The following is a 19,874-nucleotide window of genomic DNA, read 5'->3' as shown; positions in this document are numbered from 1 at the left end:
TAAATGTGAGTGGTGATGAGAAAGGAGTCCATTACAATTCTAGCTTGGATGAGAGGATGGTAAAGACGCACATACACAGCATGGTAACAACTTCATTGTCAGCCAACATTAATTTTTACTCATTATGCCAACTCTGGACCAGTCATTCATTCATTCCTATTAGGGAGTGGTGCAGAGCAGTCAGATGGACCTTGGAAGAAATGAAGTCTCTACTTAGCTGTGGGAATGTGGGAAAATCCTTTCATCTCCCCAAGACTTCTCACTTGAATTACAACCCTTTCAGTGGGCTGCTGTGAGGTACCAGGGAACTGGCCCAAGTGAAACTGTGAGGCCAACAGACTGTATCATTTCTAACACCTGTATGGTATGCGGCCATCTCACTTTAAGAAGCTAAATTATGCCAGCCAGACTCAGGACAAGACTAAAATGACACCCATCAACTTAAAAAGGTGGACTTACAGAGCTCTGAGGCCCCTAAACCTTTCCTGCCAAGGATACCCCAGACCAGGCTCAGGGATGCTTTGCTGTAAGCATAGTACTAGAAAGCAGGGGGAGATAAGAGAGGCCATGTACTCCCCCCAATTTCCAAAGGCTGGAAAAATGGCAACTGTCAGAAATTGGTTATAACTGTCAAGTATAAAGAATCACCCCTGTAAATTGTGAGACAGAAGTTATGGTTCTATTCTGTGATGGTGTACAGATGGTAAGTTTTTCATCAAGATAGAAAGCAAATACAAAGAAACACTGTGAGCACTTTGTAATTGACTTAATGATGATGACACCTCAATCACAGGAGTCCATGGAGAGACAGAGCCACCTATACCACGTCCTCCCACTCTTCTCCAACAATACCACGCTAAACATTTTAGCTACCCTCCCCCTGTACACTCAGCCACAGGAGAGCCCATCTCTACAGGCTTGCCTCTTCCTCCCCTCTACCCACCCTCTGAACTGCACCACAGCATGCAGCTGCAGGTGTGTGTACACACACACTCTCTCTTTCACACTTACACACATTCTTTCACACACACACTCTTTCACACTCATACACGCACACGCACGTCCTCAACACTGCTTTCCTTCAGCCTCCACTAATGGCAAAGGCCGAGTGAGCCCTCCACCCTTCCTCTCCTAATGACTCTGCTGACCCCACCTTTGCTTCTGCTGCTCCCTTCCCTTGCAGCCCCTGTCCCTTGGTCCACCTCTGCCCCAGTGGGGCAGAGTCTTGCCCATTCTTTAAGGCTCAGCATAGGTGCCCAACCTCCCTAACCCCTCTTGCCCCTCCAGCCAGCATGAGCCCTTTTCCCCTCACTACGTCTTTCCAGGACAGTCGAATAGAGTTGACACGTTCCCCTTCTCTCCGAACCCATCCACACTGGCCTCTTTCCGTCCATGCTTCTTCCTCCTCCAGGGCCTGTTCTCCCTGCTTGGAATGCCTTTTCCCTCCCCCTCCTCACTAATTTTTCACCCTTCTCTGAATTGTGCTCCCTCAGGAAAGCCTTTCTTGACCCTGAGACAAGATCAGCCCCTGTCATGTGCTCCCAGGGTACCTGGTACTTTTCCTCCCTGGCGCTTACACAGCTTGGCATTTCTAAGTCTATGTGATTGGATTCATGTCTGAACCCCTTGCTGGGAGGGCAGGGGGTGTGTCTGTTACTGTTAGGACTGCACCCAGTGCCTAGCACAGTACCCAATGCACGGCAGATGCTAACTACTCGTCCAGTGGAGCTCAGGAAGCTCCCCTTGAGAGGCAGGCTGGCGGTGTGTTAATCAATTAGCTCTGTTCCTTATTAACTATATGTGACTTTGGGCAAACCTCTCTGTGCCTTGGCTTCCTCTTCTGAAAATGTAGTTTATCAGAGTTGCTGTAGAAATTAAATTAGGTAATGCACGTAAAGCATTTAGGACAGTCCTGGCCACACAGTCATATTTTCTATAATGCTAGCCTTTATTATGTCATGTGAGACCCATGTATGGGAGTCTCTTTTTTTTTAATTTTTTTTTTGCGGTACGCAGACCTCTCACTGCTGTGGCCTCTCCCGTTGCGGAGCGCAGGCTCCAGACGCGCAGGCTCAGCAGCCATGGCTCACGGGCCCAGCCGCTCCGTGGCATGTGGGATCTTCCCGGACCGGGGCATGAACCCGTGTCCCCTGCATCGGCAGGCGGACTCTCAACCACTGCGCCACCAGGGAAGCCCTGTATGGGAGTCTTAACTCTCCCCTTAGGATTTGGGGTGGAGTCCCTTGATCACCCACAGCACCTGGTGAAGCATAGGCATTAGCATATGTTTGCCATTGGCCTGACAGACTATGAAACAACCGTTTCACTTATGTGCCAGTGGGGCACACTCCTTCTCTAATTTCAATTTAGTTTGCATGGCTCAGTTCCAACGTGACCTCTTCCTGTCCTGGCAGGGTAGTCACTCCCTCCTCAGGCTTGTACTGCACCTTGGACACGGGCATTCATTCATTCATGAATTCAGTAGACATTTATTGAATGCCTACTGTCAATGCCTGGCTTTACCACCAGCCTGCGAGTCCCCTGGGGCAGAGCCCGTGTGGAATCCCCACTGCCTGGCCCAGAGGGAACCTTGAGAAGACAGAGGTACCTTGTCCAGGTCCACCTTGCACAGGAGGACTGGGGATCTGGGCACATCTGCCCCCTCAGCACCCCCAACGGACTTGCTGACCTCTCGGATGACCTGTGGAGAGGACACACATCTGTGAGCAGGTGGGCAGGGACTCTGTGGAGGCAAAAGCAAGAATGGGGTCTGTTGGTCAGGGCCATCAGGCAGAGCAGCTGGGATCACTGGGTGGAAGAGATGGGTTGATGTGGCCTCCTGCCCCATTTGTGGGGCACGTCAGGATCTGAACAGGCTTTCTTCTTTGTCTGTCCCTTGAATTGGGCCCAGAGGCTTGGCTTTTAGACCTGGTGCCATTACTAATTAGTTGCGTGGCCTTGGGAAAGCCATTTCCCCGCTCTGGGCCTTAGTTTCCCCATCTGTAACATGGGGATATTAGTGGTCCTCTGCTTATTACGTCCTTGGGTGTGTGAGGACCAGTGAGATGATGGGTGTGAAGGGCCATGTGAACCAGGATGCCCTGCACAGGCATGAGGACTCACTTCTGTGACATGTTGGAACTTTACAACAACCTGCAGGGCAGCCAGGGTTATTCTCTCCATTTCAAAGATGTGGAAACTGAGACTCCAAGGCATTCACCTGAGGCCATGCAGCACAAGCATCCAGACCATGAAACAATAACGGACCACTTGCTGCTCATCTGTCAGGTGGCTTTGCGTGGATTATCCCATTGTATCCCCACAGCAGCCTTGTGGGGCAGGGGCACCTTGATCCCCAAATTACAGATTAGGATGATGAGGCTCTGAGAGGCAAAGCCATGGCTGCCTGCCCTATCCTCTGGGCTAACTGGCGTGCCAAGGCAGGCCTCCTAGCTCTAGGTCTAGGGCTTCTTCTTCTGACCCAACCAGCCCCTTGAGGACAGAGCTCTCTCCCCCACCCCCACCCCAGCATGCAGGTTCTCTCTCTTCCTTCCCCTCCTGAGACAAAGGCAGTAATGAGAAACAGTAAACATCCCAGTGGGAGAGCTGGTTATCACAGGAAGGAAGGGAGGATGGGGAGGGAGGGAAGGAGGGGTTTGGTTTCTTTGTTCCAGCAGGAAGATCAGAGGAGGGGAGAGCTGCTGTAAGGGCCTGGGGGTGAGGGCTTCACCATCGCGGCAGAGTAGTCACTGGCAGTTACTCAGGACTTACTGCCTGGCAGGCCCTATATCAAGTACTCTCTAGAATCCTTACAAGAACCATTTTATAGAGGAAGAAACTGAGGCACAGGGAAGCCAAGTCCTTTGCAGAAGATCACACAGCCAGTAAATGCCACTTAGGTCTGGGACTTGAACTCAAGCCTGTGTGGCACCCAAGTCCTCCCTTGTCATCAGTATGCCACCCTGCCTGTCGCTTTTGGAGTAGGTTTCCTTATTTGCTTCTAATCCTTGCCCGAACCACTTGGTGGTTGACCTTGGGTGAGTCACAGAAGCTCTTTGTGCCTCAGTTTCCTCACCTGTAAAATGGGAACAATATTAGTCCCACTGTGAATAGTAAATGAAGTCATGTGTATAATGCTCTTAGCACAATGCATGGCACAAAGTAAGTGCTCAGTACATGGTAACTCAAATTGTTGTGTAGCTGCAAGATGCAGAGGCTGGGTCATAGGTGGATGTGATAAGTATGCACGTTTCACCTAAGGTAAGAAAGAATTTCTCCATTATTAAAAGAAGAAAAAGGATTAGCTTGTCTAATGATAAAATCAACTTCCTTTGTAGGTATTAAGCTCCTCATTCCTGGAGATGTACGTTGCAGGTAGGATAAACCCACAGTAGGCGTGTTAGAAAGGGGATTCAAATAACTAGAAGGAACACAGGTCTCCAGCCTGAGGTCCGTCTCCTGGAGATGTCCGAAGCCCATTTCCACATAAAGCCCTAGCTTTATGTGAAGGGCACTGACCCCTTCTCCCCTGAGCAAGGCCTGTTCTTCCAGTGACAGGGGCCCACTCCATTGAGGGCTGGGTCCGGGGAAGAGAGGAAGGAAGGAGGGAGTGGGGTAGGCGAAGGCACAGCCCCCCTGTACCTTCAGCCACTCCTCGGCCTGCTCCCGGCTCTGCAGTGCCAGCACCAGGACTTCAGTAGCCCCCTGGGAGAAGCGCAGCTCGTGCCTCTTGTGCCGGCTGTCCTTGGGCACGTAGATGACGTTGCAGACATCCAGCGCTAGCCTCAGATGTGGCTGCCGGTCCTTGGAGCTTTTGTAACACTGGACAGGAATAGAAGGGGTTAGGGCCTCCTGGAGCGGAGAGTAGAGGGAGGAGACAGGGAAACTCAACCTACCCCACAGAGACCTCCCCACCCAGTCCAGCTGTGGGCACTGCATGAAGACAGGGGCTGTTCACCACAGAGAGGAGAAGCCTGGGAGGGGCATCTTTGGGCAATCTCCAGATCTCAAGGGCCATTGAGCGGTCCCAGGGGTCACAACTACCTATTTAGGAAGAGGCAGATTTTAGCACAATACTAGGAAGACCGTTTTAGTCTAAAGAACCAGAGAAGAAACAGGCTGTCTTGGGAGGAAGCCAGCTCCCTGCTATTAATGGGCTACATGACAGAAATGTGGGGGAGAGAATTCTAGCAGAGATGGAGCGTTGGGCTTGGGAAGTCAATAGTTTATCAATAATGATTCTCACTTCCCAATTCTTATCATGAGGCTAACATTACTTTGATACCAGCACCTGACAATGACATTACAAAAAAGGAAATCATAGGCTAATCTCTCTTGTAACATAGTTGTAAAAACTAAAACAAAATATTAGCATATAGAATCCAGACACACATAAAAACGTATTGCATAGAGACCAAGTGGGGTTTATTCTAGGAGTGCAAGAGTGGGTTATCATTCAAAAACTAACTGTATAATTCATCATGTTAACAGAAAAAAGGAGAAAAATCATATATCCTAATAGAAGCAGAAAAAATATTTGATAAAATTCTGCACCCGGGCTTCCCTGGTGGCGCAGTGGTTGAGAGTCCGCCTGCCGATGCAGGGGACACGGGTTCATGCCCCGGTCCGGGAAGATCGCACATGCTGCGGAGCAGCTAGGCCCGTGAGCCATGGTCGCTGAGCCTGCGCATCCGGAGCCTGTGCTCCGCAGCGGGAGAGGCCACAACAGTGAGAAGCCCACATACCGCAAAAAAAAAAAAAAAAAAATTCTGCACCCATTTGTAACATAAACTCTTCCCAGACTCTTAGAGGAGAACGTGCTTAATGTGATAATAAGGAACACCTACAAAAACCCCATGGCAAACATCAGCTTTGATGGTGAATTATTGAACTTTCCTTCGAGATCTGGATTGAGACAAGAATGCCTGCTCTCACCACTTCTATTTACATTGTACTGGAGGTCCTAGGCAGTACACTAAGTCAAGAAAAAGATAGAAGGCATAAGGTGTGGAAAGAAGTAAGTCATGATTCCTGGCCTGGTTCTGGCCTGGGATGAGCTTTTCACTGCTGCAGCGTGAGAAAAGGTCATGTTTCAAATGTATGTATGTTCAGTAAGACTTGCCAATAGGTAAACAACCTATCTCATTTTTTTTTTCCTGAAATTATGTCCATCCTTATACTTTGGAAGTAAAGGTAGATTTCTTTTATGAAATGCTAGTGATGAGAGATGGTGAATTAAAAAAAAAGTTTAAAAAAGCAAGTTATATAATAACAAGTATTACATGGGCTCAGTTTTAGAAAAGACAGATGTATGGAAATGAGGGTGGAAGTTTATACATCAAAATCTAACTGTGGTTAGCTCTTGGTCAACAGGGTTAGGTGGGTTTTTTAAAAAAAATCATTTTTTATTTTCTTCTGGCTTTATAAATAAATACATTTACTTGCATAATGAAAAATGATAAACACTGTTTTAAAGTGATAAAAAATTCATGTCTGGCAAAACAAAACTTGATAAAGTCTTTATCAGGTCTTCAGGTTTTGTTTTGTTTTTTAATTCTTCTCGGGTGGGAGAGCCTTGATCTCAGAAGCACCGGGCTTTGAGCCTCTGTGCACAAAGCAAACCTAGAGGAACCGAGGCAGACATGCCTGAATGCACACAGATACACAGACACACGCACAGGCACATGCAAGTCCACGTGAGGCCGAGAGGCACTCGTCTCTGGCCACTCACCAGGAGCTGGTCCTCCTTGATGACGGTCAGCTGCTTGGCCCACTGCCCGAAGCGCTTTTTCCGCAGCAGGAAGGCACATATCCTGCAGTCCCTCACCAGGTGCATGGAGGCCTCCTCTGAAGGCCAGTGGTGTGTGGGCTGCGGCCCTTTCCCTTCCTCCTCCTCCTCATCATAGGACTCGTAGGAGCTGCTCATGGCGTCAGAGTCATTGTCTGCAGGAGCCACGGGAAAGGACCCGTCCCTGTGCCGTCACCGGGTGGGGGGGGCACCTTCTTACCCCTCTGCAGGCATCCCTGCTCTGGGGCCCCGGGGCTGTGAAGGGGTAGGTGTGAGGTGTGATGTTGGTAATGACTAAGCCCCCGCATGGGCACTGTGTCTTACAGATTTACTACTTGCTTTGTGTTCTCAGTGACTTCATCTCTCAGAGCTTCAGTTTCCTCATCAATAATAATGAATAATACCTACCTCACTGGGCTATTGTGAACAGCAACAAATACAGAGTGTTTAGCCGAGTGTCTGGCACTCAGTGAGGGCTCAGTAAACATCAGCTTTTGTCTTTACCCATCATCTTTGCATCCAGTCTCGGGTCATTTTCATGGCACCCAGCAAGTCCCCATTTTATACAGAGGAATCTGGAGGCTCAGAGAGAATAAATCACTCACCTAAGGTCAGTCACCAAGAGTCAGGGCAAGGGCTTGGTCTGGGGCTCCTGACTCCCATGCCAGCAGTCTTCCCACTGATTCCCAGGGTCTCTGAGAACAAGGGCTTTGAGGCCTCTGTGGCGACCCCAGGGAGGTGACGGGGTGGTAGGCACGGGCATGCCAAGGTCAGGTCAAGGCCTGCTCTTCGTGAGGACGGAATTGGACTGAACATCCACCTGGTACTTACAAGAGTTCTTCAGCTCCCCATTCATCCTGGTCGCGGGGTAGCTGCTGTCTGCATCCTCGTAGTAGCTGTCCACAATCGAGTGGGCTGGGCTGCAGTCGTCTGTGGGGTTGGCAGAAAGAGCAGTACTTGGAGAAATGCAGGCAGACTCCAGGCGCCAGGGCTGGGGAAGATCGTGGACACCATGCCCTCTTCAGGGAAGAGGGAGGGAAGAGGGAGTAGAGCTTCTTGTCGTCACTCCCCGGCCAGGGTGTGGGGCCTCGTCTCTGCATCTCATCTGCTCTAGTGCCACACCTGCCCCCTGTGCTCCTGTCACCAAGAACTGCCTTGCTGGGCCCTGTCACACTTCCAGGCTTATGTTCATGCTATTCTCTGTGCCCTCTTAGCAGCTGCTAGAGCATTCCTCACCCTCTAAAACCCAGCTCGAAGATCTTTCCTTTGACCTTCCCAGGCAGAGAGTGGTCAGCCCCTCTCCTCTGAGCCCAGAGCATTGGTGTGTGTGGGTGTGTGTCTCAGTCACAGTTCTGGTCCCTGCACTGCAGGGAGTGGTGTCCCAGCACCTGGGCCCAGACCCCCTTTCTATTCTGCCTTTGTCTCATCTTCTTCCACTTCAGCCCCTCCGCTCACTTCTTAATACATCCACCCCCTCCTCTCCTTCTAAATTTCTGTGACTACAGAGGAGGAACTGGACTAGAGGAGATACTAATAACACATAAAATGGTGAATACATACAATAACACAACGGCTGCTGATGCTGAACTTTCACTTTCCCATTCATGGGAATGTGCAGTATAGGAGTGAGGTTATCCCAAATTGTATTCTGTATCACAATTACCGGGGGTCTTTTTATTTATTTATTTTTCTTTTCCATTATAGTTTATTACAAGATATTGATTATAGTTCCCTAGGCTGGTTTTCTATTTTGTATATAGTAGCTTGTATCTGTTAATCCCAAACTCCTAATTTATCCCCCCCCACCTTTCCCCTTTGGTAACCATAGGTTTGTTTTCTATGTCTGAGTCTGTATCTGTTTTGTAAATAAGTTCATTTGTATCATATTTTAGATGCCACATATAAGTGAAATCATATGGTATTTGTCTTTCTCTGACTTCACTTAGTATGATAATCTCTAGGTCCATCCACGTTGCTGCAAATGGCATTATTTCATTCTTTTTATGGCTATTATTTCATTGTGTGTATATATACAGATCTATCTATCTATCTGTCTATCTCTCTATCTCACATCTTCATTACCCATTCATCCGTTGATGGACGTTTAGGTTGCTTCCATGTCTTGGCTATTGTAAATAGTGCTGCTATGAACATTGGGGGTACATGTTATCTTTTCGAATCAGAGTTTTCTCCAGATATATGCCCAAGAGTGGGATTGCTAGATCATATGGTAACTCTATTTTTAGTTTTTTGAGGAACCTCCATATTTTTTCCATAGTGGCTGCACCAATTTACATTCACTGGGGGTCTTTTTAAAATGCAGATCCCTGGACTGTATCCCCAGAGATTTGGATTCACTGATGTGGGCTGAGCTGAGGAATCTGCACTAAGGAAAAAAACTATTTAATAGCATAGTTCTAAACATATGTAAAAAGAGAAAATATATGGAACTCCAAGGAATCAGACTTTTTAAAAACAAGATTATTTTCATACAGATGGTCTCTGGAGCATACTTTGAAGCTCAGTGGATTAAGGGCATGTGCTTTGGGGTTAATCAGATTTGAGTTCAAATCTATCTACATCAAATCTATCTCCATCATTTACTGAGTGACCTTGGAAAGAAAACAGTTTCTCTGCGTTTCAGATTCTTTACCTATAAATCGACATGAAGAGTTCTGACCTTGGATTAGTGATATGATGCATATGAACTCTCAGCACAATGCCTGGCACACAGAACATCCTAGGCAAATGCTAGATATCATTATATTTATCATTTCTGTTGATTCCCACAATGCAGGGAGGTGTGTATCAGACCCACTTCACAGATGAAGAAACTGAGGCCACACATTTTGCTAGTGATAGAGCCTGGATCCTTACTGAGGTTGCCAGCTCGGGGGACAGGTGCACATCCTCTCCTCCAGGAAGCCTTCCTCCTTTCAGACCAACTTGCTCTCACACCACCTGTTCCTCAGACCGCTGCTCTGGGCTCTCAGCCCATGCTGTCCATCTGTTTCTTGAGGACGGCAGCACTCAAATTCCCAGTGACTGGGACACCCAATTGTATCTCCCAAGTGAGGCTCGGAGCTTGCTTTTCCCAGGAGGCATTCTGAGGTCTCAGATGCTGGTGACATCCCTGTGAGGTGGCCTGGGGGTGCTCAGGCCAGAGGTGGGGGTGGGGAAGGAGGAGGTGCGAGGGGGAAGAGGGAGGGAGCACCAGGGTCATAGCACTTGGACACCTGGTAGGCTGGACCCTGTGCGAGAGGAAGGATATTTCCTGTCGGGCTTGGTGCCCTCTCCCTGGATAAGGTCCCTGGCCTTTCCTGAGGCACTCCCTACCCTCCTGCCCCAGGATCCCTGCTGTTCCAGGAGGCAGCCTCTCTGCCCCATCTGAGCTCTCTGGGGAGGGGGAGGAGCCTCGCTCAGCTGAGGGGCTGGTCCTGGGATTCAGGGCCCAGCAGCACTTCATCCCCTCCTTCTTCCCCGTCCTCAAGTGGATAAAATAAAGTCACCTGCTTCACATAAACAGCTGCTGGCAGTGACATAGACCCAAGACTATCAAGGCTGAAGGAGGGGCATTGATCACCTGGTCCAACCCCACCATTTCAGTAGTTTTGTTTGAACTAGTTTATTAATCATAAAAATAATATACCATAATAGCCTAAAGGTGGAAACACCCAAATGTCCATCAGCTGACAGATGATAAACAAAATGTGGTATATCCATACTATGGAATATTATTTGTCCATAAAAAGGAAGTACTGATACATGCAATGACATGGATGAACCTTGAAAACACTATGCTAAATAAAATAATCCAGACATAAAAGGCCACATATTGTGTGATTCTATTTAAATGAAATATTCAGATTAGGCAAATCCATAGAGACAGAAAACAGATTGGTTGAGAGAGGAACAGAAAGTGACTGCTTATTGGGTATGGGGTTTCCTTCTGGAGTGATGAAAATGTTTGGGAACTAGATAGTGGTGATGGCCGCACAGCACTGTGAATGCAGTAAATGCCACTGACTGGACACTTTAAAATGGTTGGAGTGGTCAATTTTATGTTATGTGTATTTACCACAACATGGTGAAAAGCACAATCAGTACAGAAGAGTATGAAGGGGAAAATATGTTCCCTTTCACCCAGATTTCTATTCATTTCCTATAGGAAAATACTGTTAAGAGTTTCTTGCATATCCTAGAAGAACTGTTAAATGCATGTGCGTGTGAGTACCCTATTTAAAAACAAATGTGATCTTGTTATATGCAGTATTCTCTTTGATTTTTTTCCAATATATATCTTGGGATTCATTTCTGATCAGCACAGACAGACCTATCTTATGTATTTTTTGGTGGTTGGAGAATATTCTACTGTGCTGCTGAATGATAGGAATAACAACACACAAACATCTTATAGGTTCAACTACACATGCTGCGTCATCCAAAAACCATAATAGAGTTTCTTGTATGTAATGTTAAGTCCCTATACTCAAGCCAGTAGCACTCATCTGTGGACTTCCATCCTAGTGCATTTATATGTGTGTATCTAGCCTCTCTTTCTTATTTTAAGGGTAGGGCAACAGAGGCCCAGAGAGGGGAAGGGGGTTGTCCAAGGTCACATAGAACTGGGACTAGAACCCAAGCCCCTAACCCCCAGGCCATGCCTACCGGCCCACCCAGGCTGTCACTGGAGAAGCCAGGTGCTCTGGTAGCTCCTCCTCAGTAGGTGGGGCATGGCTGAATGGTGCCAGGCTTGGAGCTGCAGCCCCAGCAGGACACACAGGAGCTTCAGGAGATGAGCCTTCTCTTCCGCACGCCCCAGCCCTCAGTGACAAGAACTTACTGTGGGAGCTGATATACTCGGGGGACTTGCCAGGCCCCAGGGGAAGGGCCTCCTCATAGTATTCCTCAGGTGGAGGCCTTTTGGGGAGCGGTGGAGGCAAGTCGGCTGCCTGAAGGAGGACAAAGGAGGTGTGTGAAACCCAGAAGGCCAGGAGAGCAGAGGGGAGCAGGCAGAGTGACAGGGAAGAGGCTGGGGGACAGGGAGCTCCTAGAAGGCAGGATGCAGTCTCTGAATATGAAAGGATGTAATGAGTGGTCAACAATTGGTACCATTTATGGTGATGATGATAGTGAATTATGCAGTTGACAGACAATGTTTGATGTGATTTGGGCCCCTTGCCCTAATTCCATGGCACCAAAGGGTAGGAACCCTAGATATGATCCAGACCTTCATTTTTGTAGCTGGAAAACTCAGGCTCAGAGACAGGAAGTGATATGCCACACGGCAGAAGGGAGGAGGGCAGAGGCCACCCATCTTGTGACCCAGAGCTTTCCCCATTACTCTTCCTGTGGCACTGAAATCGGAGGCTGGGGTGGGGACGTCCTTTGGGCCTGAAGGGACAGGTCAGTTTACCGCATTATCCCTGCTTGGCACGGGCACAGTGAGCATGTCATGAGTCATTGAAATGTTCTCACAGTGCTTTTTCTGCCCTTGACCACCACACTGAAGAGAGAGACCCCCAGGAGGGTCCCCAGCATTAGCAGGGAGAGCTTCCCTTACCTCCTCCAGAGGAACAGAGGGCCTGAGAGTGTAAGAACTCACGTGTCTCAGAGGTGGGCTCTTGGCTGGCTCAGGGGTGGCTTCTTTGCAGGACTCCCCGTCGTCCTCTGTCATGTCTCGAAGGTCGCTCAGATCACAGTCTATGAAGGGTCAGGCCATTGGGACAGAGAAAGTGGAGGATGAACATGGCAGAGTGAGAAGAGGGCTAGATTTGGGGTCAGGAAGCACCACCATCTCCTCCATTAGTGACCCTGGTCAAGCGACTTCATCCCTCTTATCTGTAAAGTGGTCACAATGATCCCTGCCTTGTCTAGCTCCCAGTGTTTTGAGAGGATCGAATGGGATAATACTGTTTGGTACAGTGCTTTGGAAACTTTCAAGGGTTATGTAATGAAAGCATAGTGTTTTCCCAAAGTCTGTCAGTCTGTAAGTCCTCTCATCTGACCCATAGCTTTCTCCCTGTGTTGAACAGTGCTGTCTTCCCTCAGGACAGATCCGGGATCACACACACCCTGCACGCAGCACTGCTCAGCTGCTCCCACGCCCTTGGCGCCTCTGCTAGTCCTCACAGCTCCATTTACTGCTGAGCTGTGGGACCACTCAACTCACAGACCAGGTAGCTACTAAGATGGATGTTAGCAGCAGACGAGACAACGCCCTATGTGCCAGCCTTCTTTGGACTGCACATTCATCCCTACCTTTCCTCAAATCTCAGGGATGATCTCCCATAACTGTATGGATTTGTCTAGATTTTCAGACCTGGCAGGGCCCAGAAAGGCAAAGGGACTTTCCCAAAGTGACTCAATGTTGTAATGTTAGAGCCAGGCCCAGATGCAGGTATTTTCCCGCCCAATCCGGGGACCGTTCCAGAGACTGGGGCAGTGGACACGCACGTGGGGGAAAGGACGGCTTCCAGCAGAGGTCAGGAGAGGGCTGCTTACCAAATTCTTCAAAGAGGGACTCCACAAAGCTGGGCCCGGAATGGAGGTCCGCTGTGTTCACATACAGGTAGGAGACTTCTTTGGCTGTGAGGAAGGAGGAGAGCAGGCCCTCAGTGAGGAGGGAGGGGGCCCGGGACCGCTGCTGATGCTGAGGACGGCCAGCTCACCCTGCCCACTTGGACTTCTATCCCACACAGGACACAGCACTCAGGTTGCGAAGCATGTGTATAGCCTAAATCATTTCCCTGCTTTCAAACTTTGTTTCCCTTTTTACATTGTTATTGAGGATCTCCTTCTCCAAGTGAAAGGATGCCCAGAGCCCAGTATAGAGAACAGAGTAGAGGGGCTGCTTTGGGGACAGTCGGCAAACTGCTGCCCCTTTCATCCTCCAACAGTCCTGTGAGGGTGGCCGATGACATTGACCCCTTTTGTCACTAGGAAGTGAGGCTCAGTGTCACCCAGTGGTGACTTCCCCCCATGTCACTCAGACCCCTTCAACCCTGCGGGACACGATACAGCTCATTAGAGTTTCCTGAGCTCTTGATGTACACGTATCATTTCCTGGGCTCACTTGAGGTTGGGGAAAAGGCTGGAGCAGATGAGGAGGCTTTGCTGCTGAGCACACAGTGAGGCAGAGAGGCTGTGGGGAATAGAGGGAGAGGCATGAGTAGAGATGGGGGACAGGTACGCAGCTTATAAAAATGAGGGAGTGTGTGAGTGTGCATCTGAGTGTAGGAACGTGTGATGTGTATGTGATGAGTATGTGAGTGTGTTGCATGTGAGAGAGCGTGTGGGGTGTGTTGTGTGTGATGTGTGTTTGTTACTATGTGAGGTCTACGTGAGAGCATGTTTTTTGTGTGTGAGTGTGGTAGTAGTGTGTACACGAGTGTGCGTGGCATGTGTGTTGTGTGAGTTTGTAGAGGGCTGGGGATGGAGGAGGACAAAGAGCACAGTCAGGGCTGTGGTGGAGAAGGGCTGGAGTGGATGGGGACGCTGGCTAAACCATGAAGAGAGGTGAATGCCATGCTGTGCAGTTTAGGCTTCCTCCTGCCAGCAGGCCATGGGGAGTTACTGAGGGCTCTGGAGGAGCTCTGTGCGGAGTGCTGATGGCTGACCTGGGAGGGGCTGCAGGCTCTGCAGGATGGAGGCCACAGCCATCTTCTTCTCCAGGGTGGTGTCGCTGAGGTACTCATGGTCCAGGAGGCTGAGCAGCCCTGTGAGCTCGGGGAGCAGCTGCTCCAGCACTGAGGAGGAAGGCCCATGGAGCATGGTCATGGCTCTATGTCCAGGATCTGGGCCCGCCCCCACCCTCCAGGACCCAGAGGACGGGGCCCAGGGCAACAGGGAGACCTCAGAGGCCCTCACACAGCTGTCCCAGCGCTGGCCACCAGCCTCCCTGGGGAGAGCTCTGCTCAGTTAACTGTGACGTTTTTCCGGCCTCCCCACTCTGCCTCAGACCTCATTCTGGGCTTGGCATGAGGACTGAACTTCCCAGGTAGCCTGAGCGGAGGCCCTTAGCCCTCTCTTTGTCCCAGCCTGCCCTCTGCTTTGCAGGCCTAGGGGTCCTTCCTCACTGCAGCTCGAGGGTCAGTGCAGGTCCCAGGCAGGAGCCCTGGCTGTCCAGGACACCAGGCAGGAAGGAAGCCTTCCTGTCCCATCAGTCCATACCCTTCAATCTCTGGAACCTTCTGTTTCCGGTGGCTTGACAGGAGCCAAACTAAACATTAACCCTTCCCACCCCTGGCCAAAAACTCTTGTTGCTCTTCTTTTTTCCATGCTACACCAGTGTTTCTCAAACTTAAGTGTATATAGGAATTACCAGGGGATCTTGTCAAAATGCAGATTCTGACTCAGGAGGTCTGGTGTGGGGCCTGAGATTCTGCATTGCTGACAAGCTCCCAGCTAAAACTGATGATGCTGGTCTGAGACCACAAAGAGCTGCAAAATCTTAGCGCACAGAGTCCTTTAAAAAGACTGGAGCATGCCAAGACCATGATGTCATCAATGTCTCCCTGTCCCAAAGGAGTATCTTGGGACTTGGTTTGCCTTAGAGCTGAAGACCAACTTCTTTACAGTAGTAGTATTGTCCTCCTTTGCAACTTGCCAATCACTTGTGCCTAATAATATGAGCTGACGTGTGTTGAATAAGTATTGCGAGCTGTGCTAAGTCCTTTCATACTTATTGTCTTATTTAAATCTCATAGCGTACATTTTATTATCTCCATTATATGGAGGATACAGCTACGGCTCAGAGAGTTTAAACAACTTCTCCAGCGCCACACAGCCAGCAAAGCTTCAACTGAATCTGGTTCCCTCACTCTATACTTTAAACCATGGCACTAGATCGCTTTGCAGTATTTTATAGGATCCTACCAAGTTTTGAGATTGGTCCGATGATCATGCCCATTTTTTAGGTGAAGAAACAGAGGTTCAGAGAAGATAAGTAACTTGCTTGAAGTTACACAGACAAGCGGAAGAGCCAAGATTTAAGCCCCAGTCTCTTGACTCCCAACTCCACGTGCTTCTCCCCACCAGGGCCCCCCTGAGGAAATGGTGAGACTCTGACTTGCAGCTACAGGTCTGGATGTGTAAGAGGGGCTGTAACATGGTGCATAAGAGAATCAGTCCTGGAGCCAGATTTCCTGGGTTCACGTTCAGGCTCCATTATTCATCAGCTGTGGACCTTTGGCAAGTTACTTAACCTATGACTCAGTTTCCCTCTCTGTAAGGGAATGAAATAACAGCACCACCTCATAGGGTTGCTGTGAGGATTAATATTGCCATGTGTGGAAACTGCCTTGCCCCAAACATAGTAAATCTTACCGCAAGTCAGCTATGATTACTGTCATTATAGTATCTGCCATGCTGATCTGTGCTGTAAGATGTGAATATCTGTCTCCCTCAGGAAGAGGGAGAGGCCGTGAGGCTCTGGCAAGTGTGAACGGTACTATGAATCTCAGCTTTCTTAGCATCTAGTATGGGGCCTGCTCAGAGTGGGTGCTCTATGTATGTTAGGTGAGAGAGGGAATGGAGAGATGACCACACTAGGACTTTTTTAAAAAATAGAAATTTTATGTACAGAGAGTGGCACTTGTTGGAAAAATGTGATGTCGTAATCTCTCTGTGCCATTTCCAACATCACCTCAAATTTGATGGAAATGAGCTCAAGGCTGATACTGACAGCTACCAACTTGTGGGCTCTCTCTACCTCTGGGCCCTGAGGTATGGGCTTTCCACACCATGTTTCATCTCATCCCCCCTACACGCCTGTGAATAGGTCCTACTGGGACACCTGTTTTCTAGGAGATGACTTTGAGGCTGAGGGAAGCCGTGGGACAGTTGCACAGCTTGAAAGAGGAGGAGCCAGGCTGATCCCAAGTTTGTGTGATTCCTGGAGCTGCTGTGTTGTACACCTCTAGGCCTCACTCCAGAGCCCACGTGAGGGGCCTCGAGGCCCTGCTCCCTCCAGGGTCGGAGCTCCTGCAGTGCCACTGGGCGAGGGTTCTGGAGGGACAGAGCTCTCTCTTTGAAGTAGGAAATCATTTAAAATCATTTTAGCCAAGTTTTATCTGTTTTGGAGGAAATCTTTTCAAATGGAAACACAAACCTCTCTGGCACCAACAGACACACCAAAAGTCAGTTAACTGTATTCCAAAATATGTCCTGGTTTACTCTAATTATGTGCCAGTCTGGCCACTTGGGGGAATTAGAAAATGAGTAAGATATTGTTCCAGTGGCATTCTCTCTCTCTCTCTCTGTCTCTCTCTCTCGTAATTACTCACCAGGGAGGCTGTGGAAAATGCTATTAAGGAAGGCACCAGAGGGTAACCATGGGAGCTTTCTTGTGGCCTGCAGCCATGGTTCATGTTTGAAAATCCATGACGCTGCCCTGCTATCATTTACAAGTGTCAAGGCTATAGGATGCAGTTGCCATTTATCTCTCTAACCAGTGGCTCTGAAACTTTCTGGCCTCAGAGTTCCTTTACACTTTTAACAATTATTGAAGACCCCAAAGAGCTTTTGTTTTGTGGGGGTTATATCTATCAGTATTGAGCTTATTAACACTTAAAACTGAGAAAAACTTAAAACACAAAAGTATATAGTCACACATTCCATTAACCTTCAGAGCTACCACATCATCACACATCATATAACCTTTGGAAAACTCTACTGTGTACCCGTAAGACAATGAGAGTGAAGAGGGCATATAAGGTCTTAGTACCATATAAAAGTAGGTTTGACCTTGGGGACCCCCCAAAGCATCCCTATCCCCAGCCACACCTTTCTGAGGATTGCTGTCCTTCAATAAATGACCTCAGATTGCTGAGCTTTTTGTATTCCTTACATCAGTCAGTCTGTCTGTCTGTCTTTCCCTCCCTCCCTCCCTGCTGCCCTTCCTTTATTTCTTTTCTTTGGCTGTGAGGTTCCAAGGATTTCTTGCTGCTATCAGCAAGTGCCTTGTGGGCAACATTGTGGCTTCTAAAAGCTCTCCTGCTTCTAAAGTAAGAACAATTAGTTTCTGATTGAGTTCTCTGCATTTAAAAACATGAGTCTTAGTACCCAAGCTTTGTAACACCTTTCTTTGCTGTTGTTTTTCCTGGTCCTTGGTGGGATTCCTGACATGGGCCCTTGACTTCTAAGTGTTTTTCATTTAACCGAGTTGTGATCACAAAAGTCCACACAGAGCAAAGGAGGGAGCTGAGTAATCTGGAAGAAGCACATGGGGACTCAGGAGCTGCCTGGTCCTAGTGGCACTGGTTTCTGCAGCCTGGGAATTGGCAGGCAGCAGGTGGCGGCAGGAGAGTTACATAGCGATTCTAAAGTACAGTTGGCAGAGGGAGTGTGAGCCCTGGGAGAAAGCTCAGCTTGTAGCATTAATGGGCAAGAATCCTTCCTTGAGCTGAGCAGTTACCATTGTGCTGGGCAGTTAATGCACATTATCTCATTTAATCCTCACAAACCACACAAGTCTCTCGATGTTCTAAGCAGGAGGAAACGGAGGCTTAGAGAAGTGAGGTCACCCAGCCAGTAAGCTGTAAGGCCAGGCTCTCTGACTTCAAAGCTTGCACCCCTGTGCCTGAATCCTCCAGCAGAGGACTTGGGCTCAGAGAAGGGGAGGCAGGTGGAACAGGGAGGAGGCGGGTGGTCCCTCAAAGCCTGCCTGCTGAGCTGGGTCATGACTTCACTGGGGCTCCTGACCTGGAGGTCCTCTCACTGGATAGATTAGAGACCCTTATTGTGGGGCTGAAATCCTGCTCAGTGGGCCTTTCTCCACTGGGCCCATTGAATTTTAGAGCCCTAAGTGTGTAGATCTCAGAGAAGAAAAACAATTGACTCAAAGCTTATACCCGACTTACCAGCGGAATGTCATCCCAGGGAGAAACTTATACATCATGGTTAAAAGAAAGCTTCCAGCCAGCGCTCCACTCTTTAAAGACAATACAGAACTCTCCAGCTAGCTTTCAGGTGTGGTGAATACAGATGTGCCTTTGATGGCTTCTTCATCTTTAACACCAGAGAATTCAAACCACAGGGATTTAAACCACCAAAGAATTTAATTTGGCGAGAAATCATATGCATATAATGATGTAATGCTTATGACAAATGGTCATACCCTCTCCCAGGGGGTTTGCTGGAAGTGCAGATTCCTGGACCTCCTATCTGAGAGTCTGATTCAGTAGGCCCTGTACTGGGACCCAGGAATCTGCATTTTAATGAGTCCTCCAGGTGATTCCAAGGTTCAACCTGTGAAAAATACTCCACCAGAAAACATACTAGAGGGCATGTCTGTGAACATAAAGAATGTGGGAAGACCTCCCTCATTCCTTAAAAAATTATCATTAGCTATCCCCTTCTGAAATAACTGAGAGTCAAGGTGGGAATAAGAGCCCCTACAGAAGATTGCAACTAGCTGGAACGTGGAGTCTTGCTTAGAAGAGCACAGTGATTAGGGCTTTGGGGTGAGACCTCTGTGAATTGGAACTCTTGTGCTGCCATTTCCGAGCTAAACAAAGATGGGCACATTAGAGAAGTCTGAGCCATGGTTTTCTCATCTGTAAAGTGAGAATAGGATCCCAATCTCCTAGGCTGGGAGAACTAAGTAAGGTCATGCTTGTAAAGTACTCTGTTTGGTGCTGTGCCTGGAGCAAGCACTCATCAACGAGGCCGTATTATTGTTGTTGCTGCTTCCTAATATTCCCCAGAACTATGCAAACTCCGGAGTATTGACCAGATAGTATTTAGCGACAGATTTGCTATAGTTGTTGTAACAGACTTTACGAGGGCACGTCTTAATCTGTGTTTCAATCATAGTAGATGCCCAACAAGCATCTATTCGTTGAACACAGTATTTTGATGACCTAGTCCAATCCTCTAATTTTAAAGATGTGGAAAGTGAGGGTTCAAGAGGTTATTTGACTTAGCGACGGTCGCGCAACTAATTGAAAATGAGTATCTAGTGTTAAATTTACCCTAGGCTTGATGCTTAGATAAGTCACAGAAGAGTGGCTGAGAGCACAGGCTGTGCACAATCCGGGTCCCCCTCCCAGCTCTGCCATTTTCCGCTGTGGGGAAATATCTTAAC

The 19,874-nt window shown here is 48.5% G+C and overlaps 1 protein-coding gene across 2 annotated transcripts in view; it reads right to left on the bottom strand.

Moving 5' to 3' along the window:
* AFAP1L1 (actin filament associated protein 1 like 1) overlaps positions 1–19,874 on the bottom strand; it is a 71,092-nt gene that overhangs the window by 30,807 nt on the left and 20,411 nt on the right. The window contains exons 2-9 of one of the 2 annotated variants that reach the window (XM_060143935.1): positions 14,407–14,535; positions 13,292–13,375; positions 12,393–12,490; positions 11,631–11,739; positions 7,619–7,717; positions 6,731–6,942; positions 4,642–4,821; positions 2,609–2,701 (exon numbers count right to left, since the gene is read on the bottom strand). In XM_060143935.1, coding sequence (XP_059999918.1) covers positions 2,609–2,701; positions 4,642–4,821; positions 6,731–6,942; positions 7,619–7,717; positions 11,631–11,739; positions 12,393–12,490; positions 13,292–13,375; positions 14,407–14,535 — 1,004 coding nt within the window. Of the gene's footprint in view, positions 1–2,608; positions 2,744–4,641; positions 4,822–6,730; positions 6,943–7,618; positions 7,718–11,630; positions 11,740–12,392; positions 12,491–13,291; positions 13,376–14,406; positions 14,536–19,874 lie in introns of both variants that reach the window. The other variant, XM_060143934.1, reaches the window with a different exon arrangement.

The sequence above is a fragment of the Lagenorhynchus albirostris genome, chromosome 3 (genome assembly GCF_949774975.1).
Source record: "Lagenorhynchus albirostris chromosome 3, mLagAlb1.1, whole genome shotgun sequence".
Lineage (NCBI taxonomy): Eukaryota > Metazoa > Chordata > Mammalia > Artiodactyla > Delphinidae > Lagenorhynchus > Lagenorhynchus albirostris.
Note: the sequence above shows the minus strand (reverse complement) of the source record. Positions and strands in the feature narration are given on the sequence as shown.